Genomic DNA, 26298 nt, shown 5'->3' with positions numbered 1-26298 from the left:
GAAGGACTCAAGCCATAATACAAGAAGAACGATTTTTTTCGCCCGAATACAAGAAGAACGGTTCAACCAAGATGCTCGGAGGATGAGAACCTCTCCTAGGCCCACGACATATAAACCTCCTTCTGCTCCCAGTCGTCCTTTGCTGCCAAAAAAATTGATACGAGAAGAACTACGTGACAAATCAACAAAGGGTCTTTGTTGGCATTGCGACGAGCCGTGGAACCACGATCATTGCTGCAAAAGGGGTCGCCTCCTACTGATTGAACCTCTTGAAGACATGGAGGAGGAGGTCCAGGAGCATGAGGAAGAGGTCGTGGATGAAGAACAACAACCGGTTGATATTACGATGCATGCCCTTGTCAATTACGCAAACCCGCAAACGATGAAATTGGAAGGACTTCTGAAGTAACAACCTATCACCGTTCTTATTGACACCGGGAGCACTAATAATTTTATGAACAGCAAGGTTGTTATATGGATGGACTTACCTATCGAGAATTGCAGCAGGTTTGACGTTAAGGTCGCCGACGGACGAATTTTGAAGTGTGATCATAGGTGTTCATGGGTGAAACTATTGTTGCAGGACCAAGAGATAATTTCATATTTCTTCATCCTCCCTCTTGATGATTATGAGGCAGTGCTCGATATTGTATGGCTAACGATATTAGTTGATGTTTCCTGAAATTTTGTGAAACTAATTATGAAATTTTATAGTGAGGGGAAACAAGTGATACTACATGGGAAACGTAGGGGCGACGTAACGACGATTTGCACACAAATAATGGAGAAGGTTTTACACAAAGCATGCATCGACATTTTGGTACAACTTGAGTAGCAAATTAAGGGAGAGCCAATAGAATTTGAAGATTCAAACCTACTTCCTTTGCTGGCTGAACTTTCAGATATCTTTGACGAACCACGCAATCTACCTCCTACCCGTCGACATGATCATTGTATACCGATTCTTCCAAGCAAACCTCCAACAAATACTCGGTCATATCAGTATCCACATCTCCAGAAGGATGAAATGGAAATGATTGTAAAAGAGATGCTTGAAACATGAGTTATTCGGCAAAGTTGCAGCCCCTACTCTTCACCGGTGCTCCTTGTACGAAATAAGGATGGAACATGGCGAATGTGCGTTGATTACCAAGCTCTCAACGGCATAACCGTCAAGGACAAATACCCTATTCCATTAGTAGATGAATTTCTTGATGAATTAAAGGGAGCACGAGTCTTCACAAAGCTAGACCTTCGATCCGGGTATCATCAAATACGTGTGTGAAGAAGACATACCAAAAACTGCCTTTCGAACACACAACGACCACTATAAATTTTTGGTAATGCCCTTTGGTCTCACCAATGCTCCCTCCACCTTCCAAAGCCTTATGAATAATATTTTCCAAAATTATCTTCGTAAGTGTGTGCTGATTTTTTTCGACGATATCCTTATTTACAACCCTTCTCTTAAAAGTCATTTTCAGCACTTACGACTTGCTTTGACGATTTTACGAGAACATGTTCTTTTTGTCAAAAAATCGAAGTGTAGCTTTTTTTAATATAAGGTGGAATATCTTGGGCATATTATATCAAAGGAAGGTGTCGCGATGGATCCCTCCAAAATTGAAGCAATGTAGAATTGGCCGACCCCGAGGAACATAAAATCGCTACACGACTTTCTCGGTTTAAAAGGCTACTACTGTAAGTTCATGAAAAACTATAGAAAGATCAGTGCACCTCTTACTTGTTGAAAAAAGATGCTTTCCAATGGTCGGACAAAGCCGCCATCGCCTTCGACGAACTTAAAGTCGTAATGACGACAACGCCCGTACTAGCGCTACTTGACTTCGGCAAGACTTTTGTTATTGAAGCCAATGCCTCCTGAGTCGGAATTGGTTCTGTACTAATGCAAGATGGTCGCCCCCTCGCTTATACCAGTAAGGCATTATCTCCTCCCCATCTCAAGATGATTATTTACGACAAGGAGATGCTCGCGATTGTACATGCGGTGACCAAATGAAGATCGTACTTGATCGGACAATGCTTTCAAATCAAGACCGACCATAAAAGCCTAAAATATTTTTTGGAGCAAAAGATATCTTCCCCCGAGTAGCAAAAATGGATAACAAAGCTTCTTGGATATGAATATGAAATAACTTACAAAAAGGGGAAAGAGAATATTATTGTAGATGCGCTTTCGCAGCTACTTGAGTAAGCTAAATTTTTGGTCGTTTCACTTTCGACCAGCGATTTCATTATAAGGGACTCAAAAGAAGTGCACTATAAGGGACGCATTATGCTTGTGCCAAATTCTATTTGCATAAAGACCATCCTTCAAGAGATGCATTCCACACCTGCGGCCGGGCACTCCGGGTTCCTTAGAACCTATAGAGAATTAAGCAAAATTTTTATTAGATAGGGATAAAAAATATTATTACTAAATTTGTGGCACAATGTGATGTATGTCAATGACATAAAGGCGAGACAATGGCAAGTCCTGGAAAGTTATAACCTCTACTCGTCTTGGACTCAATATGGACTGATATATCAATGGACTTCATCGAAGGGCTTTCCTTATCATAAGGAAAAGGTATAATTCTTGTCGTGGTTGATCGCCTTACAAAGTATGCTCACTTTCGCGCTATTTGTAATCCTTACACTACTTCTAGTATTGCTTGAATTTTTATGGAGAATATTGTAAAATTACATGGGATGTCGAGATCTATTGTAAGTGATCGTGATAGGATTTTCGCGAGCAGATTTTGGACAGAGTTATTCTAGATACAGGATACTAAATTGAAAATGAGTATGGCGTATCACCCACAAACCGACTGCCAGACTGAAGTGGTGAACAAATGCTTGGAGACATACCTCAGATGCTTCATCAGTGACCGGCCAAAAGAGTGGACAAAGTGGCTTTCCTAGGCTGAATAGTGGTATAATACAACTTATCATTCATCCACAAAATGTACTCCCTATGAGGTTATATATTGTCGACCTCCTTTTGTGATCTCACAATATATGTTGGGCATCTCTAAAATAGAACAAGTAGACAGACAACTATAGAAACAAAATACTGAAGTTGCTAAAAGATAATCTCACTATAGCTCAAGTAAAGATGAAACAATAATATGATCAGCGAGATTGATCACGGCTCTAGCCATACAAGCTATTCTCAAAATTATAATAAAATATTAATTTATTATATTTTATAGATATGAGATCTGGGATGTGACACCTTTCTTTTTCCCGCATTTTATCGGATGTGAACTAAACATGGTAATTGCGTGAGGCAGGTGGGGGAGTCGGTGCAGAAGCTGGAGCCGCGGGTACCGTCGGTGGTGGTGGAGGCATCGGCTGCGGCCCGGTACGCAGCCGGCGAGGTGCGGCGGCCCGGCCTGGTTGGGTCGGCGGTCGGGCTGGCTCGCTCGCTCTACTGCCGGTGTGAGCCGACCGCCAAGGGCCTCTACGCCAAGTACAAGCCGGCGGCGGACGAGGTCGCGGTCTTAGCCTGGCGGTCGCTGAGCCGCCTCCCGCTGGTCACCCGGCTGGTGGTTCCCGTCGGCGCCCACCTATCGGAGAAGTACAACGAGGCCGTTCGGTGCTCCGCCAAGAAGGGTTACTCCATCTCCGCCCACCTCCCCCTCGTCCCCACCGAGCGCATCGTGCAGTTCCTTGCCGGCAAGGCTACCGCCAAATCGCTCTGAGCCGTGAGATCCCCCAAAAAAAAATGAAGGGAAAAAAAAAGAGGTTTGTTTCTACCAGATGTGCGATCTGCCCCGAAAATTTTCGTTTTTTCTGGACCATCACAGCTTATCTGGTTTGGCGTAATAAGGTTCGGTTCGTATACATTTTTAGTAGAAAGTTTTAGCACCAATAATAAAAATTAATTTTTTAAAAAATTAAAAATTGTAAATAAAGATTTAAATATTTCTGTCTTAATATATATATCGTTTTGATGCATTCATATGACAATAATTTATTGTTATTATCGTCGTCGATCCAAATTTGGAGTTGAAATAGCATTTGAAAATTTTTATAATTAGATATAGGTGATTTTTAGAATAAATTTGAGCTTGGCATATATTCTTCCGAAGTCTGAACTTAATCTTAGTTAATTGTTTATTTAATTTTTTACATTAACTCTTTAGGCATTCTTTATGATACAAATCATTACAGGCACTATGGGTCTTCAAATATATTTCTAACCCAGTATATTAATGTTAATACTGGTTAGAAGCTGTTTGACTGAAAATGTTTACCATTAATACGATACAGTAGGAGGTTGGATTTCAACCTACAACCAAACTTAATGTCAAAATATGAAATCAAAATTTATTTAATTTAATTTATAAAAGATTTAAAATCAAAATAAATAAGAAAAAAATTATTTTTAAATAATTTTATTTAATTAAATTTTAATTTTTAAAAAAAAAATATTTATACATACGTACGAATTTTATAAAACAGATTAATAAATTCAATAAATATAATACCATATTAAGTCTGACTATTAATGTGAGTTATACTAGTTATATACCATTAATGTTATACTTATTTTTATTTATCATAATATTGTTAGCTCTTCCTAATATAGTCCAATTATCGTAATTTATATTATCAAGATAATCTTGTTAATACTTTTAACCATAATATATATATATATATATATATATTAGTAAAAATAAATTATTTTAGTTACATAAATAAGAATATCAATTATAATGTCTACTCAAACATGTATCATCATATCTTTTATGGATTGCTTATAAACTCAATCATAATAATATATTCTTTCAAACATTTAGATAATAAAGCTTGAGTAAATAGATCAATAATCAATATAATGAAACTCAAGTTTTTAATTAATATTAATTATTTTTTATTTTTTAGTTTAACTATCAAGTACTTTATATCATAATGCATATAGTTGCAATAGTACTCTCTATTCTTAGAGAAGAAAACTATTGTAATATAATACAAAGGATCTCAATAATATGATAATTAAGTCTGACCAAACTAAGTCCTGAGATAAAATTTTATAGTTACAAAGCTTCATTAGTGACTTTAAAGTATATCGCAAAATTAATTTCTATTATTAATAATATAATAATATAATAATATATTACTTTATATATTTTCTTGTAAATTGTCCTTCCAATTGATATAAATATAAATCATACAGTGAACTTTCTATTCTCGAGGTAATTTAAAGAATTAACACTTGAAAAATATCATCATTTCAAGCTGATCTAGTCTTATATATCTAAGCATATAATTTATTCATCCCTTCTAGGTCTTTTATTATTTTCATTATAATTTTAGTATTTTTATTTCTAGATAATTCTAATATCTAATAGATATCTACTACAAAATTGATATCTGGCTTAGGCTTGAGCATATAATTTTTTATTATCTAATTTTTTTTCTAAGTCATTTAAAAAATACTTATTTTGACTAAATTTTTTTTACTTTTATCAATAAGGCTGTTGTTGGTGAATCTTTACGTCGTGGCCGAGGTGTCAGCACGGCTCGATCAAGTCCCGAATGTACAAGGTTGCCCACGTGGATGCTCGGGTGGTGAGGGGGCGAGCATCGGGTCGGGTCGGGTTCGAGTCTCATCCTCCTGAGTGTGGTCTTCTCTCTTGGTGAGTGGCCTACTTCTCCGTCGTTGGACTTCGGCACACAGGTCGAGGTCAGGAGGGGGATTTTCCGACTCGACTCTTCCGAAGCTTAAGTTAGCTTTTGATGAAATGAGATACTGTTGAGTGTTCGAAGTCCCCCCCCCCCCCTCTTGATTAAGGAGGGTTAGCTTTTATACCTGTTAGGATGAGTTGGTCGTACAGGGTCAATTAACTGTGGTCGGTGTTAGGATCGTAGCGGCACTAAGAGGGGGGGGGGGTGAATTAGTGCAGCGGCTTAAAACGTTGGTTTCGACAAATCTTTCGTACGATAAAAATCGGAATCAGAAGTGCTTAACTTGAAAGTGTATTCGCAAAGTTGTGCAGTAAATGTAATGAGGAAATAAAACAAGTAAGAGGGTTTGCAGTAATGTAAATAGCAGTAATGAAATGCAAACCAGATATTACGCTGTTTTTAAAGTGGTTCGGTCAAGTGACCTACATCCACTTGCGAGGCCCCTCTTCGATGAGGCTCCCACCTTCCACTAGCAAATCTCTTGAAAGGGAAGGGTAAATACCCCTCTTACAACTTTTACAAGTGGTTCACTCTCTTACAGATTTTCAGCAAGAAAGAAAGAGGTGAACACTAGCAAATTGAAAACAAGAAAGGCAAAGACTCTTCTAAGACTTTTCTCTCAATCACTTGCTGCTCAAAAAGTTGTATTCTCAGCTGAGACTTGAGGGGTATTTATAGGCCTCAAGAGGATTCAAATTTGGGCTCCAAAAATTTGAATTCTCTTATGTTCCCGATGCTGGCGGTGCCACCGCCCAGCCAAGCGATGCCACCGCCCAACCCAGGAGGTGTCACCGCCCAGCTCTCGGGTGCTGGGCGGTGCCACCGCCTAGGCCAATTCAGCTCACTGGTTGGGCTCCAAACTTGGCCCAAACCAGTCCGAACTCGGGCCTAATTGGCCCCTACTTGGGTTATAGGATTAACACCTAATCCTAACCCTAATTAACATGCTAACTACGAATTTAAAGACATTTTCTAAGCTATTACAAAGTCCGTAAGTCAAGACTTCTTCCGGTGAACTTCCGACGTTCTTCCGATAAACTCTCGGAAACCATTCTGCGGACTCCCGACAAGCTCCTAGACTTCACGATTTGATCTTGGCGAGTTCCAACGAGCTTCTTCGGTAAGCTCCGATCTTTCTCGGTGAGCTCCGCGAACTTCCAACGAACCTTCCGGCGAGCTTCCGAAAAACCCTTCGACAAGCTCCCTACTCATTCTCGGCTAGTTCCGGCAGCATTCCCGACGAACCTTCGGACTTCCGTCGAACTCTCGAACTCCCAACGAATCCTTTGCGCTTGACTCCAGCATTTTGTTTTGCTTTATGTCTTCATCGTTATCGTAGTTAATCCTGCACACACAAACCAAAACTCAACTCCGATCTAGACAATTATTACAACGCGAATTGACATTATGTTGCTCGGCACGTCATTGGTTGGCGCTTCGTCCGATTCTTCAGTGCATCGTCCTCTCTTGCGGCTTGTTGCCCAATCAGCGGTTGACCTCCGCAACCCCGATATCCTTGGTGCAATTTCGCTCTCCTTGGCCCGATGCCCAACATCCGAAGCATTCAGCCATCCAATATCCTGACGTGATCTCTTCCGGCGCAACGTCAATTCCTCCTGCGTCAACTGTCTAAACCTGATCGAGTAGACCTGCATCGCTCAAAATGCAGTTTAAATCATAAACACATATCAAGTGGTTTCATCATCAAAATACGAGATTCAACAGTCAGCTCCTCGGGCGACCGACTTTAGCTTCTGTACGAACACCGACCGACCTGCACGGATCGGTGTCGTACGATAGCACCCCGAGCTTTCCGGGACAACTGTGGCCACCCACGTAGCCACCATTGGGCTACCACACCCCACAATACTTACATTGTGGTACACACGACTGGATTAGTGACTACTAACGGCTATCGTTCTTAATAATACTATTGTTAACAGCAAGCTATCGATGGTGGTTCATTAATCAAGCATGAGGAACCTCACATTGCCTGCAAATAGGTGGTAAGATGGACTGGATAGAAAAGCATATCAACAATACAGATGAATCATTCATGCATCATAAATAGAAACTGAATAATACTTTTTCGCAAGCGAAAAGTGCTAACAGATAGATCTAAAGTATTTGATTTTATAAACATGACTTTGATACCAATTATAAGCATAAAGTGTTTATCTGATCTGTGGGTGCACCATCATTAGATCTGAAAGCTATAGCGATACTAATCTATAAGAAGAATTAGACTTGTCATTTTCTCTCTTCCTATCTTTTATAGGACTACTATGAGCAATAGATTATGGACAAAGAAGAGATGAGAGAATATATGTAATATCTCATTAACTAGCTCACGTAACTAAGGGGAGATAAGAGAAAATCAATAATCTCTCAATAATATCATGTTTTTAGTCCGTAGGAGATGCTATCTATTTATAAATGAGAATAGATGGTCTAGTATAAATAATTAGAAAAATCCCTCATATCAAGATGAGGAGGACTTCATTTCTATTGGTCGATAATCATAATCAGAATCCAATCATATCCATAATATATCGTACCTAACTAAATAGAGTCACACAATCTAACATATACAAGAAAGAGCATCTAAGACCCTTTTGAATACACCTCGAAGGTCTAAAAGTCCCAGACATATTTTCGGAGTATATTGCGTCGTTATGAATCAAAGTCAAGTTGATCCAACTATCACCAATAACTTTAGCATGTCAACAACATTAACATAATTATAAGATTTATATGAAAATTTACGGTACTCCTATTATATAAAATACGAGATTCTAATTTATGTAATTTTACCACTAATCGCCAAACTATTTTGTTGATTGAGCATCACCAAAATTATATTTTGAAGATGTAAAATGTTTGCAATTACATGTGGATGTAAATAAATAGTGGAAATGAGATAATTACACAATTTTTTAGATAAAAAATGAAATATTTTAAGTTAGATTTTGTACGATGTGGAAGACACTTGACATGTTGGATGGAGGCAGAGCCATGTAAAAAACTACGTTAGGACATATCCAACATAGCCATGTAAAACAATTTTCTTCTTAAGAAATTGTTTTGTAATATAATATGAGACCATCACATTTAAAATGATGATTAAATGTCGGGAACAATTGCGTGCTTTCCCCGATTATAAATTTTCCTCAACTATAAACGCAATCAAGATATATAACAAAACAAACGACCGACTTAGTTACCTTTCCTCCTTTCCGTCCATGTAACATGGACCTACCCATTCATCAACCCGCAGGCTAATGAGACTTTATGGCTACCTCTATAGGCAAGGCAATGTCGACGACATTCCCAATTGAGACAATGCTGACTGACGCATCGAGCAAATGAGACTGAGGATATTGTGTCAAATAAGTTTAATATGATATATCGAGAAAATGAGGTTGAGGATAGTGTAAAATAAATCAAAATGATGTGTCCACAGCAGACGATTCTTGTTGGTTTCTCTCCGATCAATTAAATTAAATTTAACCTCAAGGCGCACTTTTTATCCATAATGTAAATTAAAACACTCGGTGTGACATCTGACACAGAATTAGTAGATGCAGGATAAAAGCAACAATCATCCTTAAAAACACTCGAAAGTAAATTAAATTAGTCCGAGAAAGGATAACATAATAAAAGCATAATCTGATTTGTTCTTGAAAGCAGAAGGAAGATAGCGCTGAAACTAAATATCCATACTTGCATCATTATATCTAGCATTCGACTTCCTTCATCCGGTAGCACTCCTAACATGATACTTAGCATTTGATTTCCTTCAGTCCATAGGCAAAATATAAGAACGTTGGATCAATTGCACCATCCTTGTAGTATGCTACCACCAAACTCCCATCATCATGCATGCTTTCACCCACAAAACTGCCAAAAGATATCATTTATCAAAAATAAACAGATTGTATTCATAATATAGCCACAACTAAGTTGATTTAAAATATATGCTACAAATAAAAAACATTAGTCTGATATGTAACATAACCCATTATAAAGTGCAGTATAGAACCCTAGTTGAATGTATGGGCAGGCCCCTACTGGATAAGGCTTCCGATGGTTGTTTCAATAAAACTCAAACATGACCAGTCTTTATGGTCACAAAGGGATAACCTTAGGATAGTTTCTAGGGCCCATCATCATTCTAGTGGAATGTATTAAAAGAAGTATCAAGGTTTAAAGGAAGACCTATGGCTTGCTGGATTCCTATTGTGTTATTGCTTCCCTTCTCTAATCGAAAAATTTAAAATTATTGTATACTAACAATCATCTAGAAAGCAAAAACTCAAATTATAAAAAATATATGCAAAGATTCTGATCCTTACAATTGTAGGTCTTTAAGTTTTGAAAGCAATAACTTTGTAGCTCCCTCGATGTGCTTCTTGAACAATTCCTGCTTCTCCTCGTCGAGTTTAGGAGTTAGTAACTTGATATAACGCTTGATATAAGTCACAAACTGCTTCTTGTCAAAGGCAGGTTGTTCCTATTGATAATTTGAAAGGCTTTACCATCCACGATCCACACATTATAACTGAATAGGTATTTTTAATGTAGAAGAAAGAGCATTGACCTGAAGTCTGAATGTGTCAACTATATCAACCACCTTAGTAGCAGTATCATCAACTCCTTCATCTTCTCCACCTTCTGCGGAAGGATTTGCACCAATGTCCACATCAACAGCCCCTTTAACTACCCACTGCCAGTCAATATGCTCAAAATCAGTACAACAAACAAGTACCAAATTTGAGAGCAATTTTGAGAACAAAGAATTGCTAGTCATCTTGAAATGACTACAAAATTATTTGATGTCACAAAACTGATTGAAAAGAAATTAATAGAGAGAAAAATCCATTTGCCAAAAAGATATGCAATAAGACCAGGTCAAAGCAAATACATAACGAAAGGCTAAAAATGAAACAAAAATCATTCTACTAATGATACAACAACATAAAAGCATTGTGATTATAATAAAAAAGTTTGAAAATGGCTAACCTTCCCTTCAACTTCCCACAACATCCCATTTTCAATTTCCTTGCTCGTGAATGAGTCCGACAAAAGCTCATCACCTAGGAGAATAAAACAAACAAATTTATCACAAAAACACAACAAACAACATATGTAAGAAGAGTTCATAAGGAGCTACTAGTGTGGATACAGTTGCACAAACAAGATAGACAATATTGCTCAATATCCTAAAGATTAAATGAGAACAAATATAGAACTTAGATCTATTTGACACCATATTTAAGGCATCTTCAAGTGAGACAACACTAGAAAAAATAAAAAGACAAACAATTCTCTTAAATTACAAGCAAAAGAGAGACAATTAATTACAAAATCAATCATGAGGTAGAAAAAGCAGTTAACAAGCTTCCCTGGCAGGGGAGAAGCTCTAATTAACCACTAACTATTCTACATGCTGATTTGCGTATATTAGACAACATCACAAGAAATGAATTACAGGAAGATCAACATGTTGAGGTTTCTCATCTTCTGCCTACCAGTCTCCAAGAGTGCAAAAAGAATTCAAACTAAAAGTACTACAAAAGTGTCAGAAGTGAAATTACGCATGGAGCAGTCTGCTGCATCGTGAAGCATTTTTCTCTTGTAACAATGAAACATCACCTGTATAACTAACTCAAAAACACGTCCTCCTTATGTTCTAAAGGCCCATATGTAATACATGTTTCATTGATCAGGTTAATCATTAAGACGACTGAAACATCGGGATACATACAGCTACTACTATCATTGGCTATCATAATATAACATTTAAAGGAAAGACAAGAAAGTTCATATGCTTAAGGGCCGTGCAGCTCAAAATCCATACCCTAGGAGAACAGCTAAACCAGAGCAAACAACTTATTATAGTACCTAAAGTCACAAAAAAGAAAGCATACAATGAGGAGCCAGAAAATTCTTTTATTGGCCAAACCTCAACCAAGCAATTTTTCAGTACTGAACTAAAAATGGCATTTCCATATAGCAAGTTTCGATTTCACCGCCTCCCAGTTTTGGACACAAAAGTTGTAAATCCAAGAAGGCTAGAGTGTCTATGCCTGAGAGTTCTCAGCCGAGGTGAATCCTACATTTCAACAAAAACCCAGCTGGGGGATTATTTAGCGCATGTGAGGCTGGCTATTGACATTTCTTTTCCATCCTGTTCAAGATTTTGAATGGATATTGTGGCGTTAAGACTGCTTTTTCTTGTGGCAATATGAGGCTGTTGACATGTAGTTGTTCTGGCATCGGGACACTTTCTTCTCTCTCCTCAGTTCAGCTATACCGAAACAGTACGAAATTTCGATCTTGCTAAAAGATCAAGGGAAAAATAATATAGAAGATGCAGGAACGAAACTCATCAATGCAGATTAACAAAAAAAACAAAACAAAACAGATCCAGACAAGGCAAGAAAAATAAGACAAAAAAACCTTCGATCAGGACGCTATAACACAAAAGATCGCATGTTTTTCTCAGATCTGTAGATCAATAAAAAATCTCTCAACAAGAACGCTGAGATCTTCACGCGTACCTGTGAGAAGATCTTGATACACCAACATGGCTCCTCTCAAAATGATCTAACCCTAATCCCAGAGGAGACGGAGAAGCAAAGGCGAGAGAGGATGATATGAACCAGGGAAAGACGATTTATGGGTTGGGATTGGGGCCCTCCTCTTTTTGAACGTGCTTTTGAAGCGTCTGATACCAAATGGACGGCTGTGGCTGCCGCTTTAGTGGAAACGCCGCATATGTTCCGGGTAGGAATCGGATTCCCACTGAGAACCCGCATAGAAACTCGGTTGGCCCTTTAATCCACAATATTCCATCTTTTTCTTTCTTCCACAAATGCATATATTTTTCATTCCATCTTTTCAACTTTGTACCTTTTATCGTAATAATAATTCCACAAAGCATTATTATAAAAATATCTTTTAAATATTTAATAATTGGCACCTGCAAGCTTGCGTTATGTTCCTCGTTGTAAGATGAATGAAAAATTCAACGCGAAAAAATCGGGCAGAAGAACAAGTGATTTATTCTTGCAAAACACTAACGCTGATGTTTATTTTCTCGAATGAAATATTTCCCTTTAATGTTTATGTTCTCAGAAAACAGGATAATTTTCTTTCCCTTTAATATTCGTAGTTAGAAGTTCAAACCAGACGACATAGCAGAAAACGTGACCGGTGATTCATCTCAAATTGGAATGTAGTCTTCAAAAACAGGGAAGTGCAGTTCGAATACAAATGTAAAATTTACTGGGTTCTCTCGTTGATGAATGTAACCAGGAAATATTTTATGCAGGGAGATATAGTCAGGCTGAAGAGTGAACCGGCGGAATCACTCCTCCATGGCATCGACTTCGGCTACTTCCACCTTCGACTTCAATGGGGTGATCTTAGTAGACAGTACCTCTGCAACCACACAAAAAACACCATATATAATTTCTGCTGTGTCTTCTTTTTCAGCTTCCTAAAGTTTGATTGAATCATTAAGACGTACCAGTATGACCCTTGACAAAGTTATAGCCTCTTGAGCTGACATATGTCCTAGGGTTTGGCAGCTGGTGATTCCTCAAGTACTCGGTATGGCCCTGGAAATGTTTGAAAATATAAGCTGTTGGTTAAGGCAAACAGAATATATAAGTATATAGTCGATAAAAATTTCAGTCACGGAGTTGCACATACTTTGGTTATTACACAAACATCAACGTTGCTTCCACTTCCCAAATCATTGAATATCCCAGAGCATATGGCCTCGCTTACAAGTTTTATACCTTCCTCTTTCTGCACAAACAAGAAAAAGTTTCGGTAAGAACTCTGGATTCAGACTCCGCGATACGATTGCAGTCTTATCAAGTATTATGCAGGATGGAGAGTTTCACCAGATGTACATTTAGATTTTTAACGTTATTACTATCAATCACAACAAGCTATTTCCTGTAAATACAGGTCGGATGTAGTGCAAAACCCAAATTCGAGAAGCACCATCAAATATTTGATGGGTCTTTGCCACCAGTTGATTCAAAGTGTAACCTCAGAGAGCTAGTTGTCTGGCAGAAAAAGCTACATATCAATGAAATGCAACCAAGGTACAGAATGGAAGGCAGGAAACAAGCTTGGATTTAGTCGATAAATTTCTACCATTGAACCATCCCATCAAGGGTCTCAGTCTGCTTTTAACTTATCTAACAGTGTGTAGGAAGACATTTTACAGCTTTCATGATTAATGTCTTAATTATGTCCAGTAGTAACTTGATATGCTAACAGCACATTTGTCTGCCAATAGTTCATAACAAAGATTTGATCTTGGCTAAGTGATGTTTAACTATAAAGCAACATCAGTGACAGCATACATATGATTTTCCACAATCTAATATTGTTTACTTACAGTTAGACCCTCTCTGAATTTTGACTCAAAGACAGCCATTGCAGCAAGAGAACCAGAACCCATTGTAGCAAAAGGAAGAGTGTCAGTTGAACCATGAGGGTATACCTACATAATGGTCATGTTATTAGAAGCTGCAGCAGATATCTAACAGATAATAAATCTCTCTTAACATTTAACTGAAGACATTGCACTTACTGTGTGCAGATGTGGTCCTGTAATATCAACTCCTCCAAGAACTAATGCAGCACTAACATGACCTTGGTAACTGTTGAAAAAGTAATTATCATAGAAGTTGAAATGTACCAATTACAGCGAAGCACTTACCAACAGTTTTTAGGAGTATCCTACTTGGCATACCACATAGATAATGTACCTGAACAGATGTGATTTCAAAAGTGTAAGGGCAGTAACAACCCTCGATTCTCGACCAGTTGCATAACGATGAAGCTGCAGCTGGGAGCTAACCATATCTGGTGTTGCAAATAGATAAACTACATTATTTATAACGATTGATAGATTATTAACTTATCCCATAAAAGCATAACAACTGGTGTCGATGCAATTGTGCCAAAGGAAAGATTAAAATGACAGACTGGTGCATGCACCAGATGCCTACCTGTTACTGCCTCTGTATCAGCAGCAGTTCCAGCTCCACAACAATAAATATTTGGAGCCATGTAATGAATTTTTTCACAATTCTTATCAGCGACTATAGGCCCTTCAGTTGCTCTCGTATCCGCTCCAAGAATAACACCATCCTGAAAATATAGGAAAAAAAACAAAATTGTGTGTATATATCAACCCTTATATCCTTAAAATATTGTAGTTACTTGAAAGACCTAGTGCATTTAAAATATTTTCTGCAAGCACTTCTGACAAACTTTGCTGACTACTAAGTGGAATTGTTTTGTTCGGTATTGATAGGAGAAAGCATGAACCCAGCAAGTTATCCTCCTTACAAAAATTAAGAATTCAATGGTGTACCATAATTAGTAGAGAAGATTTTTTATGTGCTCAGAAATCATAATATATGCTTGTACCTTCATGATCAGAATCAGATCACCAAATCTTATTTACATTTCTAAAAACATGCACATAAATACCAAATCATCAAAAAGAAAATAGCATAAGCACCTGAAAGACTAAGCCAACAATGGTTGTTCCAGTCTTTCTGAAAGTTGGGAGATGCATGCCTTTTTTCAACAGCATTTCATTTCTTTGACACAAATCAAAGCTGAAGCCACCTTTTGTTGGAGCATCTGCAGCAAGCCTAGCCATTCTGGAGAGAAATGACAACTAAATCAATTAAAAAAGCAAACAAATACCATATGAAGGGCCAGTTTAAACATTAAGACGAAACAAAAGCTATTACAAAGGGATGAAGCTGCACCAAACCCACTAAGGCAAAATGATAAATTACCCCAAAAGACAAAAAGGAAGGTTATAGAATTGCCTTGGTATAAGTCAATTCATATCATCAAAGGTTAAGATGCTTAAACCATTAACATAAAAGTTTTTTTGCATTTTTGGCTCTGTAGATACAAACATCAGGACATTAACAGAAATTTAACCAATGATAATTGGGTACAATACCATATAGCACTTCCGTGTTACATACTAGAGTTAGTAGGATCACACCGTTAAGGTTACATTCTTGGATATATATATATATATATACATATATATATACATATATATATACATATATATATATATATACCCTTTGACTAACTTACACCAAGAGACCCTAAATTATAGAGCCAATTTCAAATTGGTCTCATCGATTAAAATTGTGGCGATGGAGATCTCAAATTTTAGAATTTGATTCAATATGGTATATCTATGTCACACCCCACATTTATTAAAATTAAACCATCACTTCAAAATCCACAATTTATAGAAGATGTTTTATTTCAATATCCTTGTCTTTGCAAATTTTAACTCAAAAAAGGGCTGCAATTTCTTGTGAGTACCACAAGTGGCGAAAAGGTCTCCTTCACCGAAGCCTCAAATCTATTACAAGTTAATAGGTTACTTTGAAAATAAGTATAAGATAAAAGTACATCAGCAACTATACATGCTGGTAGGAACCTTCGAAAAATACTTCTTATGCAACATATTCAAATATTCAAATATTAACAACAACAACATATCAATTATTATGAAACTCATGTATCAAATAAACAATAATACTTCTTATGCAGTAAAAAAAATCATGCATCAATCACATACACCATATCTCATTGACATACACAACAATCAAGCAACAAAGGCCTACATCAGACCCGATAGTGCACTCTCTCAATAGCACATGAAGAGATACTCCACAAGATGGGTTTTATAAACTCTCAACAGCAGATGGAAAGAACTCATATAGCACTCCCATCAGTGAATGGGGTGGTGTCCCTCACCCACTCAAGTAGGGAAATGTTCGTCCTAACAACATATGGAGGAATCGTCCACCCGTTATGTCTAATGACCCGTTAATCTCCAAAGGGAATCGCCCTAACCTGCCTTCGAAAAGGCTACATAATCATCCATGATCATTCATCCATTCGTTCATATATACAATCAAAAATATCATAAGAGATCATGCTTGGAGTATGATCTGCTAGACTATGTCTATTAGTAGCTCTGTACTGTAATGGGCTCGTAGCTCCTTTCATAGTGCACTTCTAATGTGGACTACTCAGCATAACCACATATATCACATGATAACAATCATGTTAAGAATATCAACTTTGTCTCAAAATTAATGGAGAACCACTAATCATTTCCTAATCACAACTTCGAATAAAGCTTTTAGGTTCATCAAACCATATAGACATGAGGTACCAATCTCTCAATAGCCCTTAATCAACTTGAACCCTACTTGAAATAGTCCAATTGACTTATACCAACTCAAGTTAACTATAAACTGACTGAACCAACCTTTAATCCTTATTGAACTGGTCTAGAATCACCTAAGACTAATCTAATTTGGATTTGATTGGTTCCAATTAGTTCCGATAAGATTGAACTGGTCAAATTGGTCCGAAATCACCCTGAACCGATTTGGATAGGTCAAACCGGTATGATTCAATCAACTAATGAGCTCAAATTAATAAAGAAAGAGAGAATGGGCTAGGCTACACAATGCTAACCCAGACTGGATAGGCCCACCTGAGCCCTGTACAGGTTACGTACGCTGCACATGCTTTGCCCAGGTAGCAAGTTGGGCTGAGGTGCAATAGACTAAGCCATGCTTGGCTCACGGGCTGGGCTTGCCTATGGCCTTACGAGCTAAGCCTACTTGTGGCCTCACGAGCTAGGCCACACCTTGCCACACGAGTTGGGCTGACCTAGTCTGACAGATCAACTTGACTCAGGTTAGACACGAGTTTGACTCCTCTTAGAAATTAGATTTCAATCCTTTCAGAAATATTTTAAAATATTGCATGATAACAATTAAACCTAAACACATTACCAAAATAAGCATTTCATTAAAACATTCAAAAATACAATATTAATTTATTAAAATATACTTTAAATAATTAAATTCAAAATATATTTTCATGAATAAACAATCCAATAAATTCATGATCCCAAATTTAAAATTAATTAATCTGTAGAACTATTATTTTGACAAGGATTTTGTAAAATTCATCAACTTAGGATTTAAGTAACTCATGCATCATCAACCTAAAATAAATAATTATTTTAACATCAAAATTTAATGATCATTATTTACTAATCATAAAATTTCAAAATTAAAACATCATCATGCATCATAAAATTATAATATCAATGATTTCAAAGCATAAATCAAAGCTTCGAAAGAAAAGGTAGTGAATCCTACATCTTCTTGGGGATTCTCTCCTTAATCCTCCAACTACCAACTTCAATAAGGAATGAGGGATGAGAAGTCCCTTTATATAGGAGAAGATAAGCCCACCACAAAAGGTAAAATATTTTAATTTTCGTTTTTAATTTATTTTATTTTATTTTCACACACAAAAATAGAATTATAACATTTATTTCCTATAATTCACAACAAAAATGGAATTCAAAATATTTATTTCCTAAAAATTACATCACTAACTAGGAAAAAAATTAATTAATAATTTTTCGAATTATTTAATTGATTGACTAAAATCCTAACTTGCCCACACTGTTGAGGAGATAGATTGCAATCAGTTCCTTGAGCATATTACATAAACAAGGAAATAAGTTATTCAAATAAAGCAACGCATTAATCATGGTAATTTACTTTATGTTAAGGGAAAAAAACTTCTTAAGTCATTACAATCTATCACCTACCATCTCTAAAACATGATGGAATGCTAACATGTAAGCACAATCATTTGGATCCACCACATAGATTGTGAATCGTACAAATTATAGTGTGTCATGTCAAATTCTAAATAAAAGAGAAAACAAAGTTCAGCTCTCTCCCAATGACATCAGGTCACTGTTACCATTGCAAAAGAAATGAAAGGAGAAGAAAAGGGGTGACACGGCTTGAAACAAATAGCAAAGTCACACATCAATTTCTTCTCTGCTGTATTTTACAACATAGATCACTAATGACACTTGTAAGGAGCAGATGGGAGAAAAAGAACAAGAGGCTTTCAACCAATGTGGCAGCTGATCACATCTTCTGTATGGACCCTTGCCATTAACTACAGCCTCCTCTGTGCTTGGTGATGATGATGAAAGGAAATGGGAAGAAGATAAAGATGAAGAAGAGAGGAGATCATGGCTGGCGAAGCAAAGAAGAATAACTCTTAACCATAGGACGTACAGGAACTCTCAGTGGGAGTTCTCCTATGTTTTAGAGATAATTAGATGAATATGCCAGTAATTTTTTTCAATTTTTAAATTTTAAAGGATGCCTGACGCAACACTTGATTCAAACTACTAAAAAAGATTTATGGATTGAATTGATTAAATTTTCAAAAGCAATTTGAAATTGGTCCAACGGTTTATGGACTATCGTGCAATTTATCCATGCCTTTTTCTACAACCATTAGACTAAGATCTAATTAGACTTGCAAACAACTTATTGCATTCAGATCTGTTGCCACAATGATACAATGAACAAAGAAATTGATAAGTTACGGCAATGCAAAGAATAGGTAGACCGACGCTCCTATTATTTATCACTACAGATAAATTTAAACCTCCTCTATGTGCTACTTAATAGTCCAAACACATATATCCCATCAATGATTACCCTCTTCTGCAAGCCCTTGGTTGCAGCTATGGCTTGAACAAACGATCGAAAGAACACATCAAGCTGGTCCAAAGCAGAAAGATATAGTACCAACTAAATTAAGAAACTAAATAAAAAATATCTAAGAAAAACCTATAAACAGACAGAACACGAAACCCTAATTCCACTTAACCAAAACCAGGCCGGACAAGCCAAACGGGACCCCCGTCATCAAAAGATCAGAAGATTTGTGATACCCGCGGAAGAAAAACACATGCCAAGAAAGATCGAAAGACGGCAGAAAATCAAAACGACGGATCGATAAATGCGAAGTGTACAGATGCATGGACAAGCCAAGCGACAGAGTGAAGAAGAACCTGTTGATCGTGATCTCGCTCCGGGATCACTGTCGCCCTCGATTTGGGATCCAGACGCGGTCTATCGAAGAAGAAGGCCGACAAGAAGGAGCTCAGTTGCCTCCTCCTTGTTCGTCCGATTTTTTATGGGGCGGGCTGCTTGGGAAGCAAGGCAGTCCTCCGAAACAAAACGGAGCGGATCCAGAAATGGATGAGTAGATCCGGCCCGATACGGGAATATGGACTCGATGACCGGTGCACCCGCTAAAAGGGTCGAGAATAAGCCGGGTAGGGTTGTGCGATCCGAATTCGACCCAATCGATAGCGGGTCGGATACGCGCTCTCTAAACGAGGTCGCTCCTCTTTCTTTGCCAAAACCCTAACCGGACAGGCGGCCGGGGACGGCAGCAACGAACGAATGATGAAGATGTGAAGAAGAAGAAGAAGGGCTTCATATATGTTAGATTGATCTGTAATAGGTGATATGGAGAGATTGAATGTGTGGAGGCATCCAATTTGTCACATCGCCTATAATCCGACACTTGAACATAGTGATGCCGACAATAATGCTCGACGATTCGAAATCATTCATGTTTGATTATTTGATGAAACTATCCCTTGATTTAGTGTATAGTAAACACTAAATCGACATTAAGCGAATAGATGATCTTAACAATAATACTCAATGGTTCGGACGACTATTTACGTTTAATGATTCAATAAAATTACCCATTATGTGAATACTAAATGGAACGCATTATATGAACACACAATGATTCGATGAAAGTAGCCAAGGCGGAATAATTGTATTCTTCGTGACAAAATAAAGATTACTTTCCCTACCAATAAATAGATCACAAATAACCTGACTTTGCCACTCCACAAACCTAGAACACAAAGGGAGTCTTGTGAGCTTCAAATATTAATTTGACAAAATGTCAAATTAAATAGCTATTTGGAACATAGAAATGTTCAGGCAAACTCCAATATAACTGATGTGAATGAATGCTAATTGTTGCTCCAAGGGCATTATTCCTTCAAAAAGCTACAATTCCTCAAATCCTTCTTCATCTCCTTCCTGCTCTATCCTTTCCAGATGTGCCCTCCATGACTCCATCTAATATTTAAACAACAAATTGAGAGAAACAATATTACTATCATGTCATCTTGCCTTGAGAGAGATGATTGAAATTACAATCAATAAATCTTACTTGTATTGTGGATAACAGATCGTGTACAAAGAATTAAAGCATAGAAGTAGCTACTGTTCTTAAGATAATTACAGTAGTTAAGAAAAATCAGATTGTGCTTCCTTTTATTTGGGGTTTTAAAAGAAGAAAATGCCCTCAATTACATCAAATATGAAGCTAATAGCTGAATTCTGCTTTCTTAGAAGAGACAAACAAGTTCATGTGTTACTGCAGTCATCCTATAGTTGTGTGTACAGCATAACCCTACACAAAAACCAAATAGCTACATATTTTCAGAACTATTTATTAGAAACTGCTACAAGTGGAAACGATCGCTGAGAATATTTTAGCAGCAGAACAAAAACAAGCCAGACAACAATTGGTCTACTGAACATGCTACAATTTCTTTGAGACCATCCTCTATCCTAAGGCTGCTCTCTTTATTCGTTATCAGAACAAATATGCATATGAATTCCCTTAGATCAACATTTTGTTCTTAAGAAAGATTATTAAAATTTAATGTAACTAAACCTACCTATCAAATTGTTTGGGACTTTATGTCTTGTGATAAGTTGTAACCCCAACTATATCATGCACGTTATATTATACACAAAGCGGCCACCTATGACATACTAATCAAGAAAGTTTAGGTGCTCTTTAATCATGCGACATCAAAACACAACAGTCCCCAGTGCAAGTAAAAAAAACAAAGTTATCAACAAAGATATCAGCATGAACAAGATTAAGTAAATGCTGATGTTGCTCAAGCAGTCATTTCCAAACAGAATTTGGGCACTGATCAGCCTTGGTAGTCCCAAATTATTACAAGGCATTTGGATATAATATTAAGCCAAAGAACAAAAGCTTGTTGAGAACTCAATCTTTGAAACTGTGTCTATGGTGGTTCGTAAGTACCACAGTGTCACGAACGATCGTTGCGCACCCGCAACAACTCCGTTCAATGAACCGTTCGTCGCTCTCGTCTACATGTACAGCTGCTTGGCAGCATGTTTTGGCTTGGTTTTAAGTCAGTTTGCTTGTAAAAATGTAAGTTCGAAAAAGTTGTAGCGCTACAGTGCGACCGCTCACCGAACCGAGCAAAACAGCCCCAAAACAGCTCCGTTTTCGCGTGCCATGGGCTGATTTCTGCAGTCCGTTACTGCACGCAAAACGTCAACCATCTCAGCACCCTAGAACCACCTGGATGGCACAGGGCTGGATGGGGCTTCGGTATAGTGTCGGACGTTGAACACCCTTTCGCAAGTTCGCACGTTACCTTGACGGGAACTTATTGTCGCGCCCGGTACCCGGTGAGCAGCTGTTTGTGGACTTGCAGCTGTTCGTTCAACCTTCTAAAGTCCTTGTTTTCCCCCTCTCCCTCTTTTCTATTGTGCACGCAAGGTACTCACCGAATTGCTTGTAAAGCTTCCCCTTTTCGCGAGAAGTCGGGACTTGTCCGTCGCTCGTTCTTCGAACTAATCAACTTTCTCTTTTTACAAGTCCTTCGGGACCTGCGAGAGGTTGCAAGTGGGTTGATCTTTGCAGACGCAAATTACAAGGGCGAAGCGCGACTTAGGCAACGCAAGCTAAGTTCGCATCTTTGCCGCAAGGGTGCCTCGTGACTTAGGCAACACAATCTAAGTTCGCGTCTTTGCCGCAAGGGTGTCTCATGCCTTAGGCAATTCCCGCTAAGGCCGTGACAACAGGGCATGTAAATGTGACATTAAACCAAAGGAGGAAAATGTGCTGAGGATCCAATCTTCAAAGGAATGCATTAGTAGCTCTCACCATACTTCAAAACAGAGAATGTCATGAAGGAAAAGGAATTGGAAGAATAAAATGTTTCTAACATCCCAATAAGATGGGGACATTTTAAAACTTATCAATGATCTCATGTAAAAAGGCCCAGTAGCACGAGAATTCTAGTTGCTTGAATATCATAAGAGAGGATCCAAGCACCTAATAATCACTAACCTACACATATGTTGCAATACTTAGCAAATCTTTCTGGTAGCACTTTGACAACGCAACCCAACCTGGTTCTAGATAGAAATTACAGAAGTCTAATACCAAAGACTCCAAGAAGTGACCAAAGAAATTAAAGCTAGTTGTTCAATAGATTGAAAGCCTTAGAATGTTTTAATCTATTGAGAATACAGCACCATTGTCCACAGTGTCAAGCACTCCTAGTAATTAGAAGAATTATATCTAGCTATAAAGGTACAATTACAAAAGGGAACTAAAATTTATTTATGCATTTTAGTACCTCAGCATCAGAAAATCGCAATTGCTCAGCACTAAATACTATATTTCTGGTGTCATCAAACGGCTCATCTAAGTCCACGTTTTTTGCAATCTCATCGTACCCAACGACATTAACTCGGAAGCCATGGCTCATAAAAAGTTTATCTGTCCACTGATGTCTCTTTTCCTGCAATGGAGAAAGAGGAACATGGCAAGAACTTACAAAGGTAATAATATACAAGAAAGAGAAGAAAAAAAAAACATGCTCGCACAACAAATCAACCTTTGTTTCAAATTCAGCCCCTGCCAAAAAGTCTGGCAATTCTCCCATGAGAATGCTTCCTTTCATAGCTGAACTGCTTACAAGGGATAATATACCTTTCAAGCTTGTCAAAGTTGATATGGGCAGCCCCTGCAGAAACACAGGAAAAGATTAGCCATCTCTGTAAGCCAATCAGCATGTTTTCACAAACAATATTCTGGAACTCCTTATACTCTGTACAAGGACCGAAAGGTTAACATCTAATCAAACTTAAACCAACATTATTTGATCCTAAATATATAATACGGCAATACTATAACAATCAGAAGCATGTGCCAACGTATATACATGCTGGAGAAGGAGAAAAATAGTACATCAGAAGCAATTCATTGATCAGCAAGAACTTAAATCCTGGTGCCCTCAACTCTTCTCCAAGTACGAGACACCAAATGCAAAATTGAAAAGGGAATCGGGTACAAAAATTTCAAGAAATATAATGCAAATCCAAACTTCACCTGGATGGCCCATAAACTTGGCTTATTCCCACTAAAACCCTTCTTGTACAAGGCAGCCTGCAAATCAATCGACTCTAGAGGAACATGAACTAAATTACAGTTTCTCCCAATTTTAGCTCCTGTACCTATATTTATCCAAGGAGAATAATCAACAAGAAGATGTACAAAGTACATACTGCATCTCGATGCATTACAACTTCTAAAGTCAAAAGCAGATGGACTCATATCGCATACCCCTTTACTTGAAAAGAGGCACGAACCTTTTAGTTTTTGAGAAGCCACATTGAAGACACTCTGGGGAGAGATGTCAAATATGACACATGAAAATGGCCAACTCAGCCTATACGGACGTGTGTCCATACCATCTGTCAACAAAACAATCTATATGGAATAAGAAACAAACGTGATATGACAGATAAATGCAGCTATTTTATGATGTATCTAAATACCTGACTAAGCTCATCCATAGTTCCCAGCAAAGCAAGCAATTTATCATCAACATATTTTGTCGTCCACCTATAGTGGCGCAAAGAAGGTAAACACTTATCCTCCAAATCCTCATGGCTAACAGTAGGAGAAAGAAGGCAACCGGAGTATGGATCAACAAAAAGAGGATCTGCTGACATAAAACAAGAATGCCAAATTTTTGGCAAAATGAATATAAACTTTCGGAATTCCTTAGTAGAAAAAGTTGATGTTCGAGAACAACAATAGATAGAAAATTGCTATTTTACCACAAATACTGAAATAGAACTCATGAAAACAATGTTGTCGACTTAATGTCCGCTAATCTGTTTAGTTTCAACAAAAGCATTCCAGTAGTTCTACAACTTTATTGCATATTACTGTCAAAAGAAAACACAAACATCGTTACAAGAATCTCCAACCGTATGCTCAACGAGCTCGAAAGAGCAGCCACAACCTGCGAACTAATTGACTTCAAAGAAAAGAAAACAACAGCGCCCTACATATTTAGTAGCTCAGTAGCAATTCCACTAACAAATAGACAGCTCGTAGCTGTGTTTGCATAGAATGACACCCAAGAAAATCCACTTGAGAAACCAAAGCCGAAGAAATTTATCCTTCAAGAAAAAAGAACATGAAAAATAAAGCGGTCTTAGATACTGTTAACAAATCCCTTAAAAAATGCTCCTTTTCCCCCCTCACTTTCTTTAGCGAATTTCATCGAACACGTTTCGATCGTTAAAACAATAAGAGATCGAGAGAGTGCGAGGGAAACGCGGACCTGGGCGGAGCGACTCTTGGAAGCGAAGAGAAGCGGCACGGAGAGCCGCCTGGAGCAGCGGGTCGGAGGCATCGGCCCCGAGTCTGGAGGCGACGACTCCACCGGTCCTCCGCCGGGATTCCGCCCACTTCCTCCGACCGGCGAAGACCACAGGAGGCGTAGATCGAACGGCGGAGGAGGGCTTCGGAGTCGCCGGCGGGCATAGGCTCGTTAAGGCGGCCATTTCACCTGCTTCTCCTCTTCCTTTTTCGTGACTCTTTTGCTGTATAATATTTTGTGCCACGAAAATTTGATGATACAGAGATGCTAATTGCATATTTATACTGTGAAATATAAACAATACCGTACAAATCCGTCTAGAATGTATATATTATCATTCCATGCAATACCATGTGTCCGACCCGGATGTCAATTCGGAGATAGTTGAGTCCCAATCAAGGTTTTATTCTATGCTCTATCTCATATTGATATCAAAAAATTATATAATTTTATAAAAGTTATATCAAGTATCTTTGACAAAATCGTTAGTCATGATCGTAAGGTATTGATTTACGTCAAATGTATGAAAGGTAGAGAATTTTAGAGAGTGGGAGAGACGCATCTGAATAATCTTTTATGAAAAAATTTTATAATCATTATACTTGAAAACGGACTTTAATGTCAAAGATGATTATATATCTTTTTTTATCATAAATAATATTATGTTAAATTCGAAGAATTTATAACAACTATAGATATGATTATAACATTAAAGGATCAGAGAAATGATATTGATATCGAGATATTGATCATATGATGTGAACATACTAATCATATGATAATAAAGTATCATAATAATTATTCTATTATTATTATTCTCATAAAAATATTATTTAATAAATATTTTATAAAATCATCATAAAATCATCATAAAATCACATTTATCCTTTGCGGAAACAGAACTTCATATTTCAAATGAATTGTAAGACAAAAATGGAAGTCGTGTGGAAGAGCCTCGAAACGCCGTTAATTTTCCAAGCGTCTTCATTGACCGCACCTTGTGCTGCACGTGGCAGAGACCGAAGCGCTCGGCTCGGGCGGGCAGCGGGTGGCTGTCGTGTCGTCACGAAGTTACCTCCCCGCACGCTCAACAAACACATCCACGACTCGGCCCGACCGCTCAATCCGAGGCA

The 26298-nt window shown here is 37.7% G+C and overlaps 3 protein-coding genes across 4 annotated transcripts; 1 reads left to right on the top strand and 2 right to left on the bottom strand.

The window, feature by feature from the left end:
* The first annotated feature begins 277 nt into the window (after window positions 1–277).
* Window positions 278–3707, top strand: LOC135608714 (REF/SRPP-like protein OsI_017815). Its single transcript, XM_065101744.1, has 2 exons — window positions 278–334; window positions 3297–3707. The coding sequence occupies exons 1-2, from the start codon at window positions 278–280 to the stop codon at window positions 3705–3707; spliced, it is 468 nt and encodes a 155-aa protein (XP_064957816.1).
* A 5597-nt stretch (window positions 3708–9304) lies between these two features.
* On the bottom strand, window positions 9305–12414 carry LOC135610111 (translationally-controlled tumor protein homolog). Its single transcript, XM_065104167.1, has 5 exons — window positions 12261–12414; window positions 10720–10793; window positions 10298–10423; window positions 10053–10210; window positions 9305–9597 (listed from the first exon to the last, which is right to left on the bottom strand). Exons 1-5 carry the CDS (start codon window positions 12286–12288, stop codon window positions 9480–9482), a joined length of 504 nt encoding a protein of 167 aa, XP_064960239.1. The 5' UTR covers window positions 12289–12414; the 3' UTR covers window positions 9305–9479.
* A 483-nt stretch (window positions 12415–12897) lies between these two features.
* LOC103998493 (proteasome subunit beta type-7-B) lies at window positions 12898–19868 on the bottom strand. 2 transcript variants are annotated; one of them, XM_009419977.2, is made up of 9 exons: window positions 19691–19868; window positions 15254–15398; window positions 14736–14877; window positions 14493–14589; window positions 14315–14384; window positions 14120–14224; window positions 13417–13515; window positions 13232–13322; window positions 12898–13143 (listed from the first exon to the last, which is right to left on the bottom strand). In XM_009419977.2, exons 2-9 carry the CDS (start codon window positions 15395–15397, stop codon window positions 13070–13072), a joined length of 822 nt encoding a protein of 273 aa, XP_009418252.1. In that variant the 5' UTR covers window position 15398; window positions 19691–19868; the 3' UTR covers window positions 12898–13069. The 2 variants fall into 2 exon arrangements, with proteins under 2 accessions (XP_009418252.1, XP_064960238.1); XM_065104166.1 differs by having other exon boundaries at window positions 14493–14610; window positions 19691–19831.
* Between the last annotated feature and the right edge of the window lie 6430 nt (window positions 19869–26298).

The sequence above is a fragment of the Musa acuminata genome, chromosome BXJ2-4 (assembly GCF_036884655.1).
Source record: "Musa acuminata AAA Group cultivar baxijiao chromosome BXJ2-4, Cavendish_Baxijiao_AAA, whole genome shotgun sequence".
NCBI lineage: Eukaryota > Viridiplantae > Streptophyta > Magnoliopsida > Zingiberales > Musaceae > Musa > Musa acuminata.
Note: the sequence above shows the minus strand (reverse complement) of the source record. Positions and strands in the feature narration are given on the sequence as shown.